The 25,738-nt window shown below is 40.7% G+C and overlaps 1 protein-coding gene across 1 annotated transcript in view; it reads left to right on the top strand.

Moving 5' to 3' along the window:
• The first annotated feature begins 4,665 nt into the window (after positions 1-4,665).
• The window catches only part of SNX2 (sorting nexin 2), a 34,321-nt gene continuing 13,248 nt past the window's right edge, over positions 4,666-25,738 (top strand). The window contains 6 exon segments of the mRNA XM_035567021.2: positions 4,666-4,825; positions 12,705-12,822; positions 23,191-23,354; positions 24,482-24,548; positions 24,760-24,803; positions 24,900-25,041. Coding sequence (XP_035422914.1) covers positions 4,718-4,825; positions 12,705-12,822; positions 23,191-23,354; positions 24,482-24,548; positions 24,760-24,803; positions 24,900-25,041 — 643 coding nt within the window. The 5' untranslated portion in view covers positions 4,666-4,717.

Genomic DNA, 25,738 nt, shown 5'->3' with positions numbered 1-25,738 from the left:
TTAATTGATTGAGGTTGGTATTTGTCACTACCCCAGTAGCAACTTAAATATCTAACTTGTTATTACTGAACCTGTCTTTTTCACATAAGTAAAAATTATTTGCTTCTGGTAAATGAAAAACACTGACCACACACTAGCAAAGAATAAAACAAAGATGCCAGAACAAATTTATTTATTTATTTATGTAGAATATGCAGTTAAATACTCAGACGGAAAGATGGCATATGTTTCACAGAACAGTCATCATGAGCTGAAGTCTAATGTTCATTTGGCTAACTGGATGAGTGGGTACATGTGTCAAATACAAAGATTTTGTAAATATTTGTGTTTTGTAATTTTTTGGGGGAAGGATGATTCACTGCAGTGCTTTACTGCTGCATGCAAGCGATGCAAGCGTAGGCACTATGCAATAGCACATTATTCCTAGTTTAATATTTTCTAAATGGAAAAAAATCAAAGCTCTAAAGTTCACCTACTCTAATTCTAAGCACTCTGGTGGTTATTATTCCCTTACTACACTTAGCCATTTTCTTACAATATTACTTAGTGAGGAAATAGTCTTTAAGTATTTCTTGAACATTCATCCTTTATGACATTTTCATAAGGAAGCTAATGGAACAGTATATGCAACCTAATATAGAGTAGGCGTGGAACTGGTAAGAAAACAAACTCAGAGACTGTTTTTCCGTGATTACCTTTGCTACAGAAGGATGCATTGAATGAAAAATGACAGTGGTATATCACAGGCCCGCTATGATTTAATATCTCTTCAATGCTGGAATGGGGACAATGCATATTATATTTGCAAGTGATAACAAACAGCTGAAGCACAGTAAAATAGTCCAAAATGGTCAGAACAGGCTGGAGTTAATGCCAGTAAAAAGAAAGGCAAAATTCAGCATGGAATGTGAGATTTTACTCTGAAGTCTGAGCAAACCACTTCAAGGATACAAAATGAGGCCGAGTGTCTCTAAGTAAGATCACAACGGAAGGCAGCCCAGCAGTGCCACATGACTACCAGGCCATACCTCACACCAGGGTGCATCACTAGCAGGAGAGCCATGGACTTTTAGGTGAGGCATGAGATGCCTGAAATATTTTTCTGGTGCTAGATAGCAAAGCACTAATCTGGCTTGCCTGATGAGGCTTTTGGGTCTTCACCATTGGAGATGTTTAAGAAAAGGTTTGACAAACATTTTACCAGCTAAAAGGACCAGATGACTTCCTGGGGCTCCCTAGAGACTGAAACTACAGGCACTGCCTTCAGGCTTGTGTAACTGTCACTGTTTCCTCCAAAACTACTTTTTCTTAGTCTTCAATCTCTTTCAGTTTAATTGATACTTCAGTCATTAAAAAGACATGGGACTGCAGTGGCTGCTCTGTTGGAACAGTGCTGAGGCAAAGTCGATGATGTGTCTCACACGTAAGAAGGTACATGAAATCTGTCACATTTGACTGTAAAACCTTGATTCAAATTGCTTAGAAATTTGTCAACTTCATTTTTATTACGTAATTTAGTTGTTTTGGGACAGATGAATAGAAGTATATCCAGGCAAAATAATAATATTATTATTTTACCCATACCCAAATGACTTAGAGCTGTTTCAGTCCTTCAGCACCACTGCAGCCTGAATGAGGGAAAGGAAAATAAAGCTCTGGCACTGCTGTATTGTTCATTTTAAAAGCTATATAAGATCAACAAGATTATAATCTTCAGTGAAACATATTTCTGCACGATAAAAATTAACTTCTTTTATTGTACAGCCACTCCCAATAGTGTTTATGCAAAAGGCATTTCTGATTTCTTTATCTCCCCTGAGTGGCTGGGCTGCAAAGGCTTGCAGAGACTGCAGGTGCTGTAGGCAGAGTCATGAGAGGTGCAGTGAGGTGTCCATGCTGCAGGTGTTAGGGGCTTGGAAGAACCACTGGCCGGTAGGCCAAAAGCACAAATCACTAGTTTTGGAGGGTTCTCAGCTTCCCTCAAAATTAATCCAGAAAATATGGGAGCTGACAAGGGCTGGAAACAGGAAAGGAAGGAATAGAAGAGAGGAGTAGAGGAATAAAAGTCCATCCGCAGGGGTGTGGATACAGCTAGTACTGCGATATCAAGGCTGGCTGCCTAGGTAAAGAAACAATTGAAATGTTAGGTATTCTAGAAAAACATAAAATTTAGCTACCTCAAGTTGTGGATCTGGATTAGCAAGCACTTTTGTTTTTTATTTTTCATCCTCTGCACACTGCCTGTAAAATGGGCAACATACTCCCACAGGAATACTCTGAAGAAAACATTCATCAGTGCCTGTGAAACTCAGATTGTGTAGCAAGGAACCTCAGAGAAAAGCCTGCGAGGAGATGAATTGTTTTGTCTGCAGAGCAGGGTAGGAACTGAATATAATAAATGAAGTATGTAGCTAACTGTCGTATCAAGAAGAAAAACAACGTCAGTAGCTGTGCAGCCAATGGTCCCTGGGAAGAAGGCTCCTACGGAAATGTTTGCTTGTAGCCATGCAATTAAAGTGGTCACAGTGCAACCACGTAAAGGGCTAAATCAAGTTCCACAGGTAAACTTTGTCTCATCATTTCCACTGATGAGTTTCTTGACTTCACTACCTTAACACCCGTCTCAGGTAGTGGTGTAGGGATGGATTTACTGTCTGCAAAGGAATGAGTGACTGCAGCTCCCCTTAGCATACATGGGTAGCATCCTCTCCTCTCCTTTGGATTCTGACTTTGCAGCATGCGGTAGAGTTGAGCTATTAATGGTACACGTATGAGCACCTGTGTTGATGGGGATGAGGCTTGCCTTTAAATTTAGCTTTTCTTTGCAGTGGCAGATTGCTATTTCATATAAGACTGGCTTTTTGAAATCATCATGAGTTTTCTCAAAGCATTAGAGGTTTCCCATTTTATTTCCTCAGGTGTTTTTTTCTCTGTTTTGGATTATTTTTTCACCCAGACTTACTAATCCGCAGTTTTCCAAACTGAAATTTCAGTTACTTTAAAATCCAGTAACCTTTGTATGACTCCTTTGTATTACAGTACCTTTATATTACTCCTTTGGTCCTTCTCTCATAAAAACATCCGTAATGGATTTCTGTGCTCTCAAATCTCAGAAGCACTGGAAGAGTAAGTAAACAATAAAAGATAATGTTACTTTGAAATGAGAGAATTTAAACTCCTCACATACCAGCATGTTAATGAGTGAAGAATAACACCAAAACTGACATCTTGTCTGCTCTTTATTTTATTCTGTTTCTGTAGCATACTCAATTGGTATGATAAGTGACTACTTCAAGGTATTTAGGAGAGCTGATTTATAGTCTAGCCACATGAGCATTAAAGGCATGAGTGTGAATCTTGATGAAGTCAGAAAACTAGTCAGTCTGGTGGAAAACCATTAAACACCTAAGCACAACGCTAGATTAGTATATTTGCCAGAAATTTAAAAAACATAGTACATATTATATGATCTTTCAAATCACTGAAAACAAAATTATGGTGAGAAATCTTAATGGTATAATGTCAGAGGTATGGAATTACTAGTGAGGTGACTGAATCACAACTTCTCCTTAAAACATGTGTGTGACAGTTATTTGAGAATTTTCCAGAAAGAGAATAGCAGAACAGGAATACCACAAGACATTGGAAAGGCAGTGAGGCTGTGCTATCCAACGATGGTGCCACTCACAAAAAAAATGTAGATGCCAAAGAGCTAGATTTCTGGACAGAAAATACTTGCACACTTTGAATAGGTTTTCCAGTTTTTCTCTTTGAATTTTTAAGTCTTAAAAAGATGTCTGAATGTTATTTAGATACAGTGAAGAGCAATGGGCTGTTTTGTGCCCCTTAGCACAAGAAGGACATCGAGGCCCTGGAGTGTGTCCAGAGAAAGGTTACGAAGCTGGTGAAGGGCCTGGGACACAAGTCCTGTGAGGAGTGGCTGAGGGAACTGGGATTGTTTAGTATGGGGAAGAGAAGGCTCAGCGGAGACCTTATTGCTCTCTGCAACTACCTGAAAGGAAGTTGTGGGGAGCTGGGGGTTGGCCTCTTCTCATAGGTAACTCCTGATAGGACTAGAGAGAATGGCCTCAAGTTGCACCAGGGGAGGTTCAGGTTGGAAATGAGGAGACATTTCTTCTCAGAAAGAGCACTCAGGCATTGGGATGGGTTGCCCAGGGAGGTGGTGGAGTCACTGTCCCCTGGGGTGTTCAAGGAGAGGTTGGACATGGTGCTTAGGGACATGGTTCAGTGGGTGACATTGGTGGTGGGGGGATGGTTGGACCTGATGAACTTGGAAGTCTTTTCCAACCTTAACGATTCTGTGATTCTATGAATTTAGGAACACAGTAAAAGTGTGCACAGAGTGTGTTTAATCTCGTATTTGCTTTGAAGAACTGAAGTGTTACTACGGTTCTTGGTTTGTGGAGAAAAGGGAAACGTGGATACACTGAAAAACTCCCCATTCCTGTGAAACCTAAAAATGCTATCACATCTGGTAAACGACGAGCAAGCTCCTACATCTCCTAGCAGCCACCGCAGCTGCTCCGGCCCGCAGGGACGACGCGAGCACCGCGCTGCCTGAGACGCACCTCCCGACCCCGCGCTGCGCGTGCCCGCTGCGCGGCGGCAGCCGGCGGAGGGCTGTCTCGCTGCGCGCTCCCGGCTCGCGGTCACGTGCCCCCGGGCCGGGGCGGTGCGGGGCGGTGCGGGGCGTAAGATGGCGGCGGAGCGGGAGCCCCCGCCGCTGGGGGAGGCGCGTCCCGCCGAGCTGGAGGAGCTGGAGGACGGCGAGGAGCTTTTCGCCAGCACCGTGTCCACCATGGAGGTGAGAGAACGGCTCCCGCGGGACGCGAGGCCTGCCCGGGCCGCGGTGAGGCGAAAATTGGGCCGGGAGACGCGGCCCTGCAGCGGCGGGGGGCGGGGGGCTCCGCCGCCGCCGCCGCCTCCAGGCCTCCCTCATGTCACCCCCACCCCGCCCACCCCCTCCAAAATACCACAAAAACACCAGAAAAGCGACGGGCCGCGGTCCCGCAGCTGGCGGTGTGAGTGCTTCCTTCCCCGCGGTGGAAAACGCCTCATCGGAGCGGGGGCTTCGCCTGCCAAGCCCCGGTCGTGCTCCTCCTGCCTGTTCTGCTGATATCTTCTGGAGGGACTTGGCTCTTCCTGTGCGCAGTTATCCGTTTAAAGAGAAAATTGTTCCTGTTCCTCTTTTCCTGAAGTTTCCTGCCCCTGACCTTTGCAGTAATAGGATCATTCCTTTTTCCTTTGTGTTCTGGCTGTCGCCTGTCCTTAGCGAAAAAGGACAGCACACAAAGAGGCTCTTAAATGTATTTAAAAAACCGCTTGTCTTCTCTCTCAAGTCACTTACCTCTTTTTCTTTTTGTAGATGCGTAATCTGTGCAATGGTAGGAAAAAAAAGATCCGTGAAAGCATGCTGTGAAGGATAGCAAATGGTGTGAACCTGCAGTTGACAAGAATCATATTGGTAGACTTCTGTACATCTGTGTATTGTTGGGGTCTTGATCTGTACACCAAGACTGCAGTAAAACACAAATACCGTCTTTTATCTCCTGTGGCTTGAATTCTAGACCATGATAGAATTAATGCCTAAATCCCAGTTAAAAGTCCTCTTAATGATTAAACATAGTTACTGAAAACTCCTCTAACTTGAAAAGCTGGCAGAGAAACACACTTTGCATTGAGTGGCTGGGTTGACAGTTCCGTTGTGCCACTTCATTTTTCTATGCAGTTTATTTGGAAGAAAGTAGCTAAGTGGAAAGGGGAAGCCTCTTTGCTTAAAGAGAAGCTTTGAAAAGCTTTGTCAGTAAAGCTTTTTTTGTCATCTAATCAGCTACAGCATTTAGGGAAGAGCCTCGCTTTTGTGACTTTCTAGCAAATTTGAAAGGAAAATAGGAATCACGAAAACTGAGTTTGAACTGCTCAGTGCCATGAAGCTAGATCATATAATTTCAGTGTATAGGGCACCTTTGTCCAAAGAAGGGCAGTTATCCCAGGTGTGGGCTTAATTAACCTTCTGTCTTGAGGGTTGTTTTAATCCTATAAATATTCATGTTTCTAAATGGCTGTGGAAGTTCTTTAAAGTAACAACAGCTCTTTGCAGTTGATTGCATACTTGCTTGTGGATTACCTGAGGGGAAAGTGAAGCAGGGGATGGTGAGGTCCAAAGCTGGTGTAAATGAAGGGGATGGTATTTTGAAAGGGTTCCTAGCTGGTTTGTCGTGGAGCTGTGCGTATGATTTTTGTATGACTAATTCCTGTTCTTAGCCATCCTGAGCATTTTTTCTAGCTTTCATTCTCTTTGCAGCTCACAAAAAGCATCTTGTTTCTTTCTTACCTGTGATTTGGATATGCAGTGGAAAAGCTGTAATAAGTCTTCCAAATAGCTTCAGTGTTAAAATCTTTTATTAGAAGACACGCTTATTCATTAAAGTTTGTTCTGACAAGATACAAATTTCACGTGTATTATGAAGAGTATATATGAAATATTTAAATGCAGTTTATAAGGAAGGCTTACTTGTATAATTAAATGGAGACTTGTTTATTTCAAGTTGGTTTCTCTGGATGTGAAGAGAAAGGAGCTGGAGCTTTAACTTTCCAAGTGCACATATTGAAAGTTAGTGTTTTGCATTGAACCCTCTTAATTCTACAATGAAAAACATTAAAATGTCACACTCTGAGCTGTAACATCTGGAATTTCTGGGGCATAGCAAGCAGGTGTTCTAGGACTTGAAAAGTTGCTGTGTTAGAGTTAAATGAGGGCACTTCCCTTTTTGTGAAAATAGAGCTTGAAAACTCTGGACAGCTGTCTGAGCAGCAGCTTGTCTGAGCTGTTAGGGAGCTTGTTTCCTTGTCAGATATCTGCAGCGCCTTTGAGTAGTAGAATGATTCTTGGGTTTTTATTGTGCCAACTGTATTGTAATGTCTCATGGACTACCTCCCATTGAATTCGTGATCACAGAGTGGTCTCCCGTTAGCTGCCACAGTTGCTTTCATCAGTGGAAACAGCCAGACTGAATCAGACAAATGGTCTGTCTAAGCCAAGACTGTATTTCTAACAGTAGTCAGTGGTAGATGCTGTGCAAAGACTATTGCTGATGATTATGTGTATGTGCTGGCACTCACCTGCAGTGCTCTCCCAGCTACTAGGTTTTTGTTCAAGGGCTTCGTGAGCCCTGTGTAGCTTTATAATATTAACAGTCTTCATGGGCTTATCTAGTTGCTAAATTTTCGGATGTTTGGTTTGTTTTTAAAAAAAGGTATCTATGATATGTGTAAGAAGTCCTGAAAGTTAACTCTGTGTTACGAGAAAAATCACCTCCTGTTACAAGTTTTTATAAACGAATTGCTAACTTGCTGACTGTGTCCTCTGCTGCTATTAGGGGAGACAGCAAATGACCATGTGAAAGTCACCTTTGGCAACATACGTGAAAAAACATACCTTAGATTTTCTGAAAAATAGTACATTCAGTGTTTTTTCATCATTACCTTGTCCTTCTTCTCCTCCTTGCCCCGGTCTGTTCTGTTCCACTACTGCTTGAAAATTTTCTTTGCCATCTACTTCCTTGTTTCTGTTGCCACTGTTGTGCCACTTCTTACTCCATTTTCTCCTAAACACTTCTCACTCATTTCTGTATCACCCATCTCCATCTTCTGTAAAGCAGGTGTTGTGTGAACATACAGCTAAGCTGCTAACTACTCATTACAATTGGTATTAATATTCCTGTGTTTTTTTTTTTTGTAATGGAAGAACACATGGAGGCACTTGAAAACAATGAGTAAGCAGATGTTGTAATCTATCAAGGACTGTTATTTAGGGTAGGGTGTGTATGCAATCTCATTGCCAGTTTAACAGTTTATGTCAAAGACCTGCAATATATGCTTGGCTTTCTGTACAGAAGGCAAAATATTAAGTAGACACAGGAATCCAGATGTCTTTCTAGATCTATATTGAATTTAACACTGGCAATTGCAGTGGAAGCAGTAATGATCTCAGTAGAATATCTGAGAATGAAATATTAAGTCCTTGAACACAATACTATAACTTTACAGAAGATTAAGTCTGTGCTCAAAATTAATTGGTGTAATTCTACTGGAAATACGTGTCTTGTTCCTTGGTGTTAAATCCAGGCTGTAATGGAAGCACGCAGTAGTTGGTTGTAGGGTAATTGTGTGCTCTAATTTTAGGGCATTATGCTCGTACTTGAGTCTTTATTTTCTCTGCCCATGCAGCACTTTGTGAGCTTCTGTAACAGTTTCAGTGAAAACCAGCCAGGTGGCCTGGAGCAATTGGAGTAGTATGGTGGTCTGACTGTGTCAGCCTACTGAGATCCCACCAAAGGAGGCTTGGCAGGGCTCAGACAAGTAGCTGAACAGGTTTGGGGGAGACCCTGTTGTTAAGGGATGATGCCCAAATATCTAGGGCTGTAACATCAGCCAACAGAAAACGTGAGAACTTGTTTTTGTGCCTTCGTAAGTCAGGGCTATAAAAATACTCATTTATTGCTATCGTAATATAATGCACAATTGAAGGGAAGAAAATTGAGATTGTGGTTGCCAGTTTAGGTTGGAATGGGCCCACAGTCCTCTCATCAGAATTTTGTTTCTAGACAACAAGTAGAGGAGGATCCTGAATGTCCTGGCCATTGGGCATCTTGGTTGTTGGGTGCTTCCCTTGAGTTTCGGCGCAGAAGCTTTACAGGCATGTATGTTTCAGAAAATGAACAGGTTTGTGAATCACTGGCATCAAGAAAGTGCAACATTTCTAAACAGCTATGCTGTCTGTATGTGTTGTCTGGGCAATGAGTTTGTGCTAGTCTCCATCTTCCATTTCTTTTCTGATACTCAGATTTTCTCTGTGTTATGTATTTAATAACTTTTCTGACTGCCATTTTTATATACGTTTCAGCTGTACTTCATAGGTGTAAAAGAACAAAATTGGGGCTTTTAGCTTGCACCTGTAGGAGAGTGTAACTAGAATAGCTTCATATTACTAATACTTGTGTGGGTGCATGGGTACATTTTTTATTTTTTTGAGAGGTTGAATAGCATTCTCTTACCCATTTATTGTGCAAAATAATCAGATGATTAGGAATTATTGACTGTAATTTCTGACACACTCAGGGCAGTGGCTTTCTGTGCCTTCATAAAGTTCACTGAGAACAGCTGTCTGTTTTGAAGACCACTTCTGAAGACAGCAAACTAAACTGTTACGAAACTCTTAAAAACAGGTTGGTGCTGTGTCCGGAACTACTGTAGCTGTTCAGACCCTTAATCATCTTTAAGAAGCTTGTGTGTGTGTGTATATATATACACACACAGTGTGATTTAAGCTCTTTTCATTTTTAGTTTTTTTCTTCATATAAAGATAGTCCCAAATGTTTGTCAAGATATTTAACTCTATCCTTAACTTATCTCATCTGAGAGTGACAGCTGTTTAAAAATTCCAGAGAGCCATTTAAAGATTTATAGGTTGGGAAATTCCATATTCAGCGAAAGGCTATTTTAAATGAAAGAAATTTTCCTTTTAAAATAAATCATCCACAAAGCTAAACGTTAATACTTATTATTCTTAAAAAGCAGGACTTGAAGTACACAACAAATAGGAATTTTATTTCATATTTATATAACAAATAATGCATAGGAAGAACCTGTGTTTCACTGGAAATCTTCCTGTGACAGCTGCTTCTAGACCTCATGCCTTTTTAACAATTTATAACAGCTGCATGAATAAGCTTTGTTTCCTGCACTTTCTGAGGTGCCTCTGCAGTTTGTTCAAGGCCTCTCCTTTTGCGAGTATTCTCCACTTGTGCTTCATGGAAATGGGGTAACTAAAATACGGAGGAAGCATGCTGTAATTGATACGTGAACTATGCCTGTGGAGCCTAGTACATAGTGCATCTCTCTTGAATAGTGCCACAGACAGCATCTTTCCCAGCTCAGTAATGAAAACAGATCCATAATCCTACCAGGGCTCGGTGGCATCTTTCCATGTGTTTATGTCTACTCCTACAAAGACTTTCCTGTTTTCAAGGTGGGAATGGTTTGCTATTGGCTTAGGTTAAGTCTTCTGGTGAAATTGTTGATTTAGGCATGTAAATATGTTCTTTTTCATATTATGCAGTGTGTGAATCAGGTTTAAGAGTTCAAGGTGATTTTTCTGCCTGGTAGGGTTTTTTTTTTTGTAATTAGAAGCCAGGTGTAGTCAAAAGTAATCATCAGTGAGCAAAACAGCTGCTTCAGACAAAACTGAGGAGATAGGCTGGGAGAATATCTTGAAGATGTGAGTGTTTTTCACGTTGGTTTTTTCACCATTCATTAATCTAGTGCACAATTAAGGGATAAAGCTGGAAGCCATCTGTTGCATACAGCAAGTGTCAGGAAGGCTTTTATTCCCTGTGCTTGGCCATGTTACAGCTGTTTCTCCTGGAGGTCAACTGACAAGCATGAACTACATGTCATTCTGCATCCCTATTAGTGTGGGGTACCCACTACGTGCTAAACCATAAATATATGAGTGGGGTTTTACTCAGAGTTGAGCAGTGGAGAAACTTACTTGGAATGAGTAATCTGTGATGTTTCTGTGCAGAATCACTTACGCTGATAAAACTATAAATTGCTGGAGCCTCACAGGGAAATAAAGCTTTTGTTGTTCTAGCTGAGGTACACAACCTTGAACTTGCGGCTCTGTGCAGCCCTACACAGAGAGAGAGGCTGTTTCTTCTGGAATGTGCTACTTGCAAGTTCTCAATTCGCTTAAGTGTTGACCTTTCCATGTGATGCATGCTATCTGTGCTGTCGTTTGTAGAATAATGAAGCATGTCAAGTGGTGATTTTTCTTAAACTTGCTAGTTCATTTCCTCTAAATTAGTTACATGTCCTGTGATACAACTTAGGATCGTTCCTCAGAGAATAAACAAATACAACTTTGTTACCTCACAGCACTGTGTTTGTTGTCGGATCATTTGGGCACTGGTGTAGTCTGAAATGAGAAGTGTACGTGTGGCTAGTGGGCCATTTGCTTCTAAGCTTATAAACTCTACTACCTTCATATAGTTCCCCAGCATTTCTGCTTTGACTTTCTTAGTAAGCTCTAGGGTAAAGCATAGCAAGCAGTTTGAGAGGCTCATGACTTTTGTTGCTCATAACTTTCGTTTTTTTATTGTTTTCCCAACACTATATGTGGGATTCCCAGAGAGAGGCAGCTGGTGGGAGAGGGAAGGGAATATAATCTTTCTGTCATTTGAATGGAACATAGGGTTTATGTTTAAAGGAACACAGACTTTCTGGCATCCTTGTGTTTTCTTTCACCTTGCATCTTGAGAAGAAAAAAATCTTGAGGTCGAGAGAGTCTTGATTTGGTCTGTCCTGTAAAAACCAATTATGTACTGTCTCTGAATTTGTCAGGCAGGATACTGCTCCTTGCTTACTTCCTCTGACCAGAATTTCAGGTGACTGTGATTTGGGTTGATGTGGGGGCCAGGATGTTGCTCTGTGCTGCTTGGAGTAAAGCTGCAGTTGTGTATGTATGTTGTATTGGAACATACACTGTTCTCTGAGAGCCGGTGGTCAGGAAGGCCTCTCCCTGAGGACCAATGCCTGTGCTACGCTTATGAATGTGCAGTATATAATCTGGACAGATTACTTTCATGGTTTTTCGGTATTTTTCAGGCTTTTTTTAGTGTTTTGTAGCCCATGATGTTTGTTGAAGTGTAGCCTGAAACATTTCATATCTGTTTTGAATTTTGGTTCTGAACCTAAATTATGACAACTCCCAGCAAAAATTAGGAAACACATAATGACGTAATTTACAGATGCCCTTGAAAAGGGCATGCATTCATGAATAGATATGCTGTTGTTGAAAAGCCCTTAGCTAGCTATCTTGGATGAAACTGTGGGAAGTGAGTCTTGCAAATTTTCTAGTATTATTGCAATAACCCTGGTTGATGCATACTCAACAGGATTTGATAACTGAAGCACTGGTCTTCAGTTACATGTGTATTTGTTTTCTGAGTAAACCGTATACTTAGAACCTCACCTTCAATATTGATTCATCTATTTTCCTGAGTGTCTTCCAAGTATTTCTCTTTTCACAGGGCAAATTCTAGTCTTCAGTGAATTAAAAAAACTGCATCAGTGGCAAGCCTAGCTTCCATGTCAGTACAGTGCAACCCTACGTAGGAATAATCCCTGAATTCAAACTGTTGAAAAGATATCAAAACTACTTCTGGCTGCAAGCAGAGCTGAGTTGTTTTAGTGGCATTAATCTACTCTTTAATCTCTGAAAAAATGGGATAGAGAACGTGAAGATTTGTTTATTTTTTTCTATGTACCAATCCAAATCTAAATATAAGCCTTTTGAAAAGGAGCTTAATCAAATTACATTCAGCAATACTAATAAAGTGATTCGAGATACTTCTGTAGCAGCTTTTGTTACACGCTAATTAAACTTGAGGAAATGAGTAACTTTTCTTTTCTCCAACAAAGAAATGAAGAGAGTTGTTGACTAGCTCATATCCTTTGTTCATTGTTATCACACTAGAGAGTAGGAAATGGAAATAGCTGACAGGGTTTCCTTTCTGTACATCTTTCCCTGTTTCTTTGCAATGAAAGAATGCTTGTTGCAATAATTCTTATGCTGACACGTGGCAACTGGATCAGTGCTAATTAGTTATTTTTTTTAACAGTCAAGTCCTTCATCTCCAGAGCCAGCAAGTCTTCCTGCAGAAGATCTCAGCACAAACTCCAATGGTCCAAAGCCGACAGAAATCATGCTAGATGATGACAGAGAAGACCTCTTTGCTGGTAATTACTTGTTTCTTCTGGTGTGTCTGTATAAACTTGTTTGCTCTTGGACTTAAAGGAGTATGCTTTTCTGGGGAGGAGGTTTAAAACCTCTGCGTGCTGCAGAAGGTCATTTTCTTGGCTTGGCTGTAAGGAAATGTGAAGCAGTACCATTGCAATGGAAAGTTAAATTTTAATTTTATGCAATTGAGCATTGTAGCCATTCTTAACTGTTTCTTAGTCTGTTGAAGGTACACTTCCTGGAAATTTTCATTAAGTAATGAATTAATGCATTTAGGTATTAGAAGCGTCCCTTGCTGCCTTCAGCGTTCTTTGCTAGGTTCAACAATTATGTATTTATTTAAGGTCCTATGGTCTTCTGAAATACACTGTTCAATTTCTGAACTTGAAAATTAGCAGGAGAAATAATATGCTAAAAAGGAAAAACAGATGAGATTCGTCTTTGCCCAAAGTTGTTCTGTGATTGTTAATACGTCTTGCTACTGATTGTATATTGTCGTAAAACTGGTTTGGAGTGTAGCCTTTCATTTTGAACTCAAAGTAGAAGATTTTGTCTTTCTTATTAGTAAAAACCAAGTGATATATGACTTCAGGTTAGATAAGCTTTGATTAATTGGGATTTTTTTCAACTAAACTTGCATGTGTTGTCTCAGGAGTAAACACTTCTGTTACACTCTTGACAATATATATTTTTGTAAGGTAAATTAAGAATTACTTTCACATACTGAATTAGCGGCACCTTGAGAAACTTATTAATAATAGAAAAATTTAGCGTATTTTCTTAATTTGACAATGATATACAGGTTTTTTCTTGTGCAACTCTATAGCATTGGTTAAGTCTGTGTAAGTACCAGTTTCTCAGTGGTGTGTACCCTGGCCGCGTAGTGTGGCAGGGTTAGCTGGTTAGTAACATGTTCTGGTGATACCAGTAAAGTAGTATTATGTAATTAACAAAAACAAAAGAAAAAAACACCACAATTTAAGTTACATCTTTGTTTTCTGCTTCATACCTATACATAAGGTATTCATGTCATTTTCCAGTTATGAAGAAAGGTAATTCAGATTGTATTACAAGCCAGAGGGTATTTTCCTTTTTCACAAGACTCTTTTTATTATAATGAAAAGGTAATAAACCAGTGTACAGGAAAAGTCCTATCCATTCACTAGCATTTGATTCATGACAGTACTGCATGTTTGAAGAAAGATATATGAAAGTTTTGATAAGTAACCAGACAGTAGTCAATACTTGCAATCCCTTATTAATCAGTCACTACTTTAATGCTGGTTGTCTACTATCTTAACATTGGATATGGTTTCTGTCACAATTACAGGTGTATATACTGTTCAGGAAAGGAGGTATAATAGGTTTATGTACATCAAGACATGGTTTCAAATGTTTCTTCTCAATAGCAACAATGTTCCTACAACTACTTCTTGAGTAAGTCTGTTGGCTCTCTGCTTTGAATGCAATCCTAAATTCATCTTCATTGATTCCCTGATCTAGTCATTCAAAAATAGAATCATCTAGGTTGGAAAAGTCTTCTAAGATCCAGTCCAACCATTAACGTAGCACTGCCAAGTCTACCACTACACCATGTCCCTCAGCACCACATCTATGTGTCTTTTGAATACCTGCAGGGATGGTGACTCAACCAGTTCCCTGGGCAACCCGTTTCAATGCCTGGTCACTCTTTTTGAGAAGAAATGTCTCCTCATTCCCAACCTGAACCTCCCCTGGCACAACTTGAGGCCATTCCCTCTAGTCCTATCACTAGTTCCCTGTGAGAAGAGGCCGACCCCCAGCTCCCCACAACTTCCTTTCAGGTAGCTCTAGAGTGCAATAAGGTCTCCCCTGAGCCTCCTCTTCTCCAGACTAAACAACCCCGGTTCCCTCAGCCACTCCTCACAGGACTTGTGTCCCAGGCCCTTCACCAGCTTCGTAGCCCTTCTCTGGACTCGCTTGAACACCTTTATGTCCTTCTTGTACTGAGGGGCCCAAAGGTGAACACAGTACTCAAGGTGTGGCCTCACCAGAGCAGAGTACAGGGGGACAATCACCTCCCTTGTCCTGCTAGCCAAGCTATTTCTGGGTTTTAGTTTCTAAATTAACTAATTAAGTATTTCTAAATTAACTCTATAGCATTTAGTTCTGGGCTATTTTTTTATAGATAGATTTATATTCATGTCTATTATGTTTGTTCTGAACTTACCAAACTTATATTTGCATATATTTGAATTTACATTTGCTTATGACACCGTCAGAATATATTAACTAGTTTATTAACTCTCTGAAACTGTTTTAAGAGAAAGAGAGAGTAAAAATGAGAGGTGTTTTCCTATTTCTTTTGTGTTTATATTACTTGATTTTATGACTTAGAAAGACTGGCAGTGCTTTAAAAATGAAGCTTTCTAGTACTAGTAATATATACAGTATTTAAAGTCAGCTTTTTGTAACCATAGAGCAGTCTGGAATGGATATTTTAGGAAAGCCAAATTCTCTTCTGGCTGGATAATGTAGAGGAAGAAGGTGGCTGGAGTAAATATTGATGGGAACCAAACAGAAGGAACAAATGTTAGCAGCCAGATTGTTTCAACTGAAGTGAATTCTGTGAGAAAACAAACGGAACTGATTTAATGAGTTTGAGTTTGCTGTGGGAGGCATTCTTTGAAATGCATATGGCATTGAACTGAAAGCATCTAACATACTGCATGTCTAACACAACAAAAAGTGGTCTGTAAAAGGTCAGTTAATATACAGACTGAGGCTAGGATGGACTCGTAAGCAGGAAAAACAGCAATTTGTGGAGATTAAGATAGAATATGACATCTTTCACAGTAAAGATTGTTCTAAGCAGGAAGTTTGCATGATACATTTGTATCCTAGCGAATAACTTCTCTCTTTTTGGTTCTGGTGCTATGCATTCACAAGTGTAACTGTATTTTTCTTTCTTAGGACTGTTTTGCTAGACAGTGATGTTAATCCAGTCCTTGAATAGAAACAATGCCATGGATAGAAGCAGTGTGTGAAGGCTATGTGAGAGATCTACTTTTTGGCCTTCAGCTTGATTGCATAAGCCTTACTTTCTATGAAAGTAAGACCTAGTTAAAATATGAGTGAGATTGAATTTTTTTTCTTCGACATGTTGAAATTGCAGAGAAACCTATCTTTAGCTGGCCCGTAGGGGCAAGAATGGAGTTCTACAGCTTCCTATCACTATTAGATGCTATAAAATCCAGGTGAAGGAAATCTATGGATGGCTCATGGAAGGAGGGATTCTGACTCTTTGTAGGTATAAACAACTATAGTTTTGCAGTCATACTTGTAAAAATGTGGTGATATTCCTCTCTAGCTCCTGTAGGCTTGAAATTTATTTCATTATCTATCTAATAATGCAAGCTTAAAAAAAGGTGAGGGAGAAACTCAATGATTTCCTGAATTGTGTTAACGCAGTTCATAATCTGTTGGGTTTTTTTAGGCTTTTTTGACTGTACTTAAAGCCTCTTTGCTACTGTGTTTCTGGGACAGCCATTAGAAAGTACCTGAAATAAAGTGTTTTAGATATTCCTTATTGCTGCTGACATTTAAGTGCTTTGACAGAACTGTTAAAAGTGGCCCGTAAAGGTGGAAGAAACTGAGGCTTCCGTCTGCTGCTGGAGATGAGAAGGCTTTGTTAGTATTGTGGTTCTTGATTCTGTAAACAAACAGTCCTACTAAACACATTTAAGCACTTTTACTGTTAGAATGAAAGTCATTGTGGTGATTATTTGGCCAAAAATGAATTACTTTATCTTAGCCCGTAGTGTTCTTATATAGGGGGACCATAATGATCAGTGCTTCAAATCATTCAGTGTCAGGAGTATCTCGAAGGTCTTTGAGTTGTGTCTTTAAAAGCTGGCCATCCACGAAGTTCTACAAATAACGAATACGATAAGAGTAGTGAATTAATCTTAAACGTTTTGGAAAAACAATTCGCCTTCAGTTCCATATCCAACTGCAGAAACATGTCATGGACTGCCTTTGCAGGGCATAGTTGTGTATGCTTTCTTACTTTGGTGTTCACAGATGACGAGCAAGGCTGTTAAGTTGTACCCTTGCTCTGTCCCATTTTCAGAAAAATGAGAAGTTATGTTTTTTCCACTCTGATTGTGAATGTTAGCTTTTTTCAGTTCCAAAAGTTGTTTGGGAGCGTATCCTCTTGTACAAGTAGCTAACTACTGTGTCCTCATGGAAATTTGATGCATTTTGGTGGGAAATTTTTTTGTTGTTTTTTGGAGGCTTTGTGTTTTGGAGGGGGTGTTGTTTTCCTTCAGGCTGTTACAGATTTGTCTTAGCTGCCTTTGTTTTTTTTCTCCTGGAAGTTTGTACAGAAAAGAACATGCCAGTTCCGTGGACCAGACAGGATAATACTTGAAGCTCAGCCGAACAGCAGGTTTTAAGCTAGTGTGTCCGTCAGGCCATTGTCATGTGATAGTCTGAGCACAGCAGATATGTGCAGATGCCTGGCTGCCTTTTAGAAACTGGTTATTGAGCTCTACATCTTTTCTGTGAGAACCAAACACAAAAGCACTTGAGCCTACTGGTTGTTGTTTTGCTAGTAGTTTCTGTTCTCATTAAGATTATTTTTAGTCCTCTTCTTGTAACAGTAAGAGTCAGGGGCTATGACTTAAACATAGCAGAACAGTCAGTTGTGTTAGGATATCCATCTACAATTTGTGCTAAACCCTGGTGAAGCTTTTTTCTTGTAATAAAAGTAATTCTCTGTTCTGGACAACAGTTTCTACTTCAGTTTACTTCCAAATCTATATGATCATCTGAATACGTTTTCAAAGATAATAAGCTAATTTGAGCACTCACGCGATGTTGGAATGTTAGAGATCTATGATGTTTAGAAGTGTGATCAGTAAAAATAACTTACTCAGCTGAAGTGAGCTGCTTGTGAAGAATTGCAAGCTTGTGCTTTCTCAGATGATGCTTGACAAATACTGGTGGTGAAAGGTAAAGAAACAGGAGCTGTATAATGCTGAGATCGAGCTCCCTGCTTAAGTGCTGATAGAAACTTGGTGTAGTTGCCTGTAGAATGTTAAATGTAAGTAGTTGTCTTTTGTGGCAGGCAGGTATATTTTCATGTTCTTTTGTAGCTAAGCATCTTGACAGTGATCTTTTGTCAGAGACCATTGATAGGTTATAAAGCAGGTATTCATGTATATAAGTCTTACAGCAATAGATTGGTAGCAGTGCTTAATGTGTGCTGATAACTGCCATGGCTGATATGAAATATGTTGGATCTCAGTGTTTCTTCCTTGAAGCGGGGCAGAGCAGTTGCCTCTATTCAAGAAGAGTTTATGCTTTTGAGAACTATACAGTAAAGCAAGACATCCAAATTTCATTTTGCATGCAAGTATTAATACAGAGCTTAACAAACAAAACAAAAAAACCACGCAACCAAAGACCACATCATCTGATTTCTCAAATTGAAAGAATGTATGTAAGAAGCATAAGTGCCAGAGGTCATCTGAACAAATCTGTTTTTTGGGAAATAATCCTTTAGCAGATACACTAGTCAAAGACTGCTTTTCTGAGGGGAGAGAATAGCTAGGAAGTGTAATAGCCTGTTATTCTTACTATAGAGCTAACGCTTCTTTTCCCCTTCAGAATCTGTCTTGAATGACAATAACCTACTTCTGAAACTAGCTTCTAATACTTTGCTTCTGAACAAGAAGTATGACGTCCTTGTCTGCTCCTGCTCTCTCCACTCACCCCCTTCCACTGCCTTTTCCATTTCACTCTTCTGGGTTTATGTAATATGCTGGATGCATGCAGTCTTGGGGGTGAGAGGCAGGAAAGAGGGTAGTATAAACTCTTCTTCCTAAAATAACTGACTTGCTGCTATCAGATGGACATACTTTTTTTTTTCCTGTCCATATTTTCTTCCAGGAAAATAGGAAAGGAGGGCTCATAGGGTACACTTTGTAAAATCTGTTAATTCTCAACCAACCTGGAGTCACACAGATCCAGAAATGCAGGTGTGAACAAAGTCTCCTGTTATGCCAGTTCTAACCCTGCAGTTGCAGGTTGGTGGTCTTGCTGATAGGAAAGCTTGCATTTCCAGCTGTTTGTTCCTGCTGCTTCCTCTTACAGAAATAATCCAGCAGAGTAGCTTCAGATGTCATCTGAACAGTGGTAGGGGGCTGATCCTGGCTGGATTTCATGTGGTAATCAACTCAACCTGGATCAGTTCATGATACTAAGGGACGTGTGGATACAGGTCTGAGAAAGAGGAGCGGTGGGGAAGGAGTGTGCCACTGTTTTATCTGACAGCAGTGCTGGTTTGCCACCTTTAATTCACACTGCCTTTGTGAAGTCGCATTTTCACAGAAATGTTTTCTCAACTGATGATTGTGAGAGATTGGTGTGGTGTGATTTCCTTCATTACTTACGTTATAATCCTGTCTAAAATGTGAAGGTACAGCAGGGTGCTTACTGGTGGTTAGTGGTTCAATTACCAGACATTTGTGCTGGAATACAGCTGGTGGTAGAAAAAGTGAATTAAAGCAGAATGGCCCTATGTATTTGTGTGTGCATGTGTACATACGTACTTCGGTGAAATAGTTGTATAAATTCTTACGTATGTTGTATGCTGCTAGCTGACAAATAAGAGAACTATCTCTTTTCAGTATATAAATGTGGTTCTTCCACCATCTCAGTCTAAAAGATTCTTTTTTTCCAACTGTGTCAGCATGACTTCCTACCTCATCTGAGGTTTTGAACTAAACTTCTTTATTGTATTAATGGTATATCCTTTCTGTGGCATTTGAGGGTAGGAAGGAATAGCAGGATTCTTCAAAAAAGAATTAGCAATAAGAATAAAAAAGTGGAAGGAAAATGAGCTTTTCAAAAAAAAAATTAAATAATCTTTGCTCATATTAAAATGGATAATTTAAAAGTGCTTGTGTTTAGTTTGAAAATACTATGTAAATCTGTAACCTGAAAATCAGCAAGAATGTTGCCAGCCAAGAGAGAGAGCAGGTCAAGAGAGGTGCTCCTTCCCCTCTGCTCAGAGTCCTCACCCAGAGTGCTGAGCACACCTCTGAGCTCCCCAGAGCTACTGGGAAGAGTCCAGGGGAGGGCCACTAACATGATAAAGGGCATGGAGTGGTTGGCACAGGAGCAGAGCCTGAGAGAGCTGGGACTGTAGCTTGGAGAAGAGAATCACAGAATCATTTAGGTTGGTAAAGACCCTTAGGATGGTCCAGTCCAACCATCCACCTGACACTGCCGACACACCACTAAACCACATCCCTAAGCACCATGTCCATACGTCTCTTAAATACCTCTAGGATGGTGACTCCACCACTTCCCTGCGCAGCCTGTTCCAAAGCCTAACAACTCTCTCTGTGAAGAAATTCTAAATGATATTCGTCCTAAACCTCTCGTGGTGCATCCTGAGGTCATTTCCTTGCATCCTGTCACTTCTCATCTGAGAAAAGAGACCAACACTGTCCTGATTGCCACTTCCTTTCAGGTAGTTGTAGGGAGTGATGAGGTCTCCCCTCAACGTCCTCGTCTGCACATTATATAACCCCAGTCCCTCAGCCACTCTTTTTAAGTTCTGTTTTCTAGTCCCTTCACCAGCTTTGTTGCTATTTTCTGTACATGCTCTAGCAACTCCTTAACCTTTTTGTAGTGAAAGGTCCCAAACTGCCCACAGTATTTGAGATGTGGTCTCACCAGTGCTGTGCACAAGGGGTCAGTCATTTCCCTGGTCCTGCTGACCGCGCTATTTCTGATGCAGGCCAGGATGCCCTGGGCCTTCTTGGCTACCTGGGCTCACTGCTGGCTCATGTTCAGCTCACTGTCATCAACCAGCACCCCCAGGTCCTTTTCTGCTGGGCAGCTTTCCAGCCACTCTTTCCCAAGCCTATACTGTCGCATGGGGTTGTTATGATCCAAGTGCAGGATCCAGTGCGTAGCTTTGTTGCATGCCATCTGATTGGGCTCAGCCTATCAATCCAGCCTGTCCAGATCCCTTTGCAGAGCCTTCCTGCCCCAAGTGATCGACACTCCTGCCCAGGTTGGTGTCATCTGCAAACTTACTGAGGGTGCAATAGATCCCCTCATCAAAATCACTGATAAAAATGTGGTGGTGTCTGTCCCCCTCCTATCACCCCATCCACCACCCTCTTCTGACTCCTCCCCCTGAGCAGTGCAGGGGAACGGGGCATGGGGGCTGTGGTCAGTCTACAGCACTTCGTCTCTGCCGCTCGTTAACGGTCACTCTGCCCCTGCTCCACGTGGGGTCCCTCCCACGGGATGCCGTCCTTCCCAAACTGAGCCTGTGGGGGCTGCCCACAGGCAGCAGCTCTTCAAGAACTGCTCCCACACGGCTCCGTACCACGGGGTCCATCCATCCCTCAGGAGCAAACTGCTCCAGCACGGGTCCCCCCCAGCTGGGCGGCAGCTCCCCCCAGACACCCAGCTCCTGTGTGGGCTCCTCTCCACGGGCTGCAGCTCCGGCCCGGGGTCTGCTCCTGTGGGGGTCCTCCACAGGCCGCAGCCTCCTCCAGGCCACATCCACCTGCTCCACCGGGGGCTCCTCCATGGGCTGCAGTGTGGAGATCTGCTCCGTGTGGGACCCATGGGCTGCAGGGGGACAGCCTGCTCCACCAGGGGCCTCTCCACAGTATGCCACAGGGGAACTGCTGCTGCGTGCCTGGAGCACCTCCTGCCCTCCTGCTGCACTGACCTTGGGAGCTGCAGGGCTGACTCTCACCCCTCTCTCCCAGCTGCTGTAGCCCATCATTTCTTTCCCTTCCTCAACCCAGCTCTCTCAGAGGCCCACCCAGCGTCGCTCACTGGCTCAGCTCTGGCCAGCAGCAGGTCCCTTTTGGAGCAGGTGGAGCTGGCTCTTCTCTGACATGGGGCAGCTGCTGGGCTCTGCTCACAGAGGGCCATCCCTGCAGCCACCTGCTACCAAAACCTTGCCATGCAAACCCAGTACAAAATATTAAACAAAATTAGCCTCAATACTGACCTCTGGGGAACATCACTTGTGACTGGCCACCAACTGGATTTAACTCCGTTTAACCCTTTGGGCCCATCATCCAGGTATTTTTTTGTCTAGCAAGTAGTAGTACATCCATCCAAGCCATTAGCAGCCAGTTAGCATACAAAATGAGACTTTTTCACACATGGTGTAACAATTTCAAAAATTTTAAAGTAGATCAGATCTTTAAAACTGCTTTTTCCTTAACCCTTACATAAGGACTTGTAATACTAATAATACTTTTAGAGCACCAGGCTTTAACAAGGTTGCAAGGAAGGTAGCTTATTTTCTCTTGACAATTGAGCTGTTACGCATACAGAAACTGCAAGAACAGCTCTCTTCAAATTTGTATAGTAAACCTTTTTGGTAACTGCACAACCTGGAGTGGATCTGCTTTAGTGCCCAAAGCTACGCTTGGTCAAGTGGTTGGGACTTCCTGCAGGGAAGTTTGTAAATGCATGTTGAGATAAGTTGTGGAGTCAATTTCCATATCAAGTGATGGTTCTGTGGTCATTATTATCCTTTAGGGATCTAAACTTCTTTAAAATGCACATTTACAAGAACCACAGTATTAGGTAAGTAAACCAGAACGGGAACTTCTCTACCCCCAAGAAGTGTATAGTTTGCCCACAGTCAAAACCAGTTAATCAAGGAACACATGCAGGATTTGTAGAGCAGAAATTTAGATCCTCTTTAAATACAGATGAACTGTATACAGTCTTAAAGAAGTATTGTTTCTAATGAACTGTTGTAAGCCCTAAAGAGGTGGTAGAAAACGAAATTAGTTTTGCTAGTCAGAATGCCTCATCTACTGAAAATATTTGTATTTTATAAGTTATGGTCTTGGGGAGGGGGTGCACTGTGGTTCCATTTTAAACTTCATTTAAAACATACTGCTTTGCTTGGTGTGTTTGATTATCAGCCTGTATGAGTAAATAAGCTGTTGTTCAGGGTGCAAAGCCTGAAACTGGCTTAGGTGCTGAAACAGAGCAGTCTGTAGGGTAGAAAAAAGTTCATTAGTTTTCACAAAATGTCTTACAGAAATGAATGACTTCCACGACTGCTTTAAAAGACTGTTTACCTGACAGCATATGAAAAAAGAATTGTGATATTAATCTTACTTTAACCCATTATACGTGAGAAACTCAAATATCACATCTCGTTTTAGCTATGTATGTAAAGAAATTATCTAGCACAAATGGACGCTATTTACAGGTGATCTTACTAAACTTATATATTGTAATTTTTTAGTTTGTTATTTTTGTGATGGACAATTGTATCAACTACACAAAAACTTATCTGCTAACTCAAAATCTTTATCCAGAAGCCACAGAAGAAGTTTCGTTGGACAGTCCAGAGAGGGACCCAATACTTTCACCAGAACCTACTCCTGCAATCACTCCTGTGACACCTACTACATTAGTAGCTCCCAGAATGGAATCGAAAAGTGTAACATCCCCTGCGATTTTCGATAGATCCAGAGAAGAGGTATCCAGTAAATTGTAAATTATGGAAATGTCTTATTTGGTTTTTGAAGGTTATCTTTTGTTACTGTTGGGTTTTGTTTTTATTTTTTAAATGGTAGTTCCTAAATTTCAACTCACAGGACCATCCATTGGTAAGGGGAAGTATTAAAAAAAAAATCTATTTTTTGGCATTTAAAGTTTGATAGGCATTTGAATCTTTAAAATACGAGGAGAATTCCTTAGCCAGGTAATTGTACTGGAGGTCAATAGAAATGTTACTGATAATTCTTACTATCGTGTTACGGTTTTTAACGTGAATTTCTGAAGTAGTTGTTGATGGAGAAATGGAGAGAGCAGTTTTCAGCATTATTCTGCATACAGCTGAGGCTGATTGTGGTTTTAAGATGGCAGTTTACATTTGCCGTTGCATTTGAAGTCAGGGCATTGGCAAATGCCATTCATTCTAGAGTACATCCTCTTACTGGACAATGCCAGGGGCAAACGAGTTTGCAAACAAGACTTGCCTGTGACTTGAAGATACCTGCTTTCCCAAAGATGAATTCCAAGATGGCATTTTATTCTTATTTTCCTCACCTTCAGCCATGTCATACTGTCCTTTCTGCCATGGTGTTCCCTTAGATCTCTGTTCTACCAAACTTAGAAATATTGCGTGAAAAGGTCAGGAAATTTTGCCAGATTACAAGTATCTGAAATTCTTTAGCTATCACTTCTCCCCTCCCAAGCTCTTCTGTTTCTGATACCATTAATAACTAGGAATATCTGTCCTTTGATTAAATGTTTACAAAAACATTGGGAATGAGAAAGTATGGTTCAAAAAAAAAAACGATCTGCTGACATTGGAGGAGATAAAAATAATAATAATATACCCTCAAGTTAAACATATGCTAAAAGTTGGGGCTAACATGGCCTGAGAAGGGACTGCCATACTAAAGGCTTTTGCAGGAAGGCTTAAAATTAAAACCAGTATTAGAAGTTATATTCGCTTAATGTTGGATGGTGGGTCTGAAACAGATTTTAATTATACAAATATACTTTATCTTCCTCCTACCTCTCCTATACCCTTATCCTTGTACCTGTACATAATATGAACATGTTATCTTGCTAAATATGGCATATCCTTCTTCGTAGATTGAAGAGGAAGCAAATGGAGATACGTTTGATATAGAAATCAATGTATCAGATCCAGAGAAAGTTGGTAAGTTCCTTCAACCTAGTAAATCAGATGGGGTAGACTGTCACACTTCTTGAAGACTGTTGTGAGATTTTAGTATGATTTCTTATTCAGTTACCTTTTGGCAACTCTTAATATCTAAATGGAAAGCTATGTAATGTATAGTTTGGAACAAAAAGTACATGGAAGGATTAAAGTAACTTGCTCTAGGCTAAGTATTTTAATTTTCTTACAGGGGATGGCATGAACGCTTACATGGCATACAGAGTAACTACAAAGGTAACTAGCGCAAGAAATACTTGCAGATAACTTTGTATCATAGCTGAGTAGATGCATCAGAAAATTGTAACTAAAACTATTGTTATTTTTTTTAAGACATCCCTTTCTATGTTTCACAAAAATGAATTCTCTGTTAAAAGAAGATTCAGTGATTTTCTTGGCTTGCACAGCAAATTAGCAACAAAGTACATGCATATTGGTTACATTGTGCCTCCAGCTCCAGAAAAAAGTATTGTAGGTAAGTCTAGTCTAATCTGTAAGGTTGTGTGTATGCATGTCATTTAAGTACTGTAATACAAATGAAATATTTAAGTACCTGTTGTGCTTTTGAAATTCTAATCTGTGCAGTCATATTCACGTGCAAGACAAAGCTAGGTCTGAATTCAAGGTTCCCCTAGAACAAAAAACAGCATAAATACTGGTACACCTGGAAGTCAGCAAAATGGTGGGACTTACTGCCAGTGCTTGCTTGCACTACAGTGACCTCAAATTCTTGCACAGAAATTTTCTTGAGGTGTAGGTAAGTTAGGAAAACTCACAGACTCTATAGGATGTTTCCAGAAGAACATGGAAGTCATGCTTTAAACTTGAGCTGACTCCCCTCCAGTGCATGAGTGGTATTTAGTTATGTCCTAAAATATATAGTCCATAGTCTTCTAATTCTGAAGGGATTCTCATTTAAAACGAGGTATCTTAAAGCAGAGAGCTATTAAAACAGCTGAAAGTAAACAAATCTTTCACATCACACACATTTATTTTTAAAGTCTTAGTATGAAACATTCTATATCCAGTTTTATGTCATGTGTGTTCTACAAAAGACCTTCATCTGTACATTCTATTACACTGGATAATGCCTGAAATTCCAAGCTCAAAAAATGTGTTTTTTTTTTTTTTGTGAGGGGCGGGAATGGCCTGCATTTGAGGCCTTATTCACA

Source organism: Cygnus atratus, chromosome Z (assembly GCF_013377495.2).
Source record: "Cygnus atratus isolate AKBS03 ecotype Queensland, Australia chromosome Z, CAtr_DNAZoo_HiC_assembly, whole genome shotgun sequence".
Lineage (NCBI taxonomy): Eukaryota > Metazoa > Chordata > Aves > Anseriformes > Anatidae > Cygnus > Cygnus atratus.
Note: the sequence above shows the minus strand (reverse complement) of the source record. Positions and strands in the feature narration are given on the sequence as shown.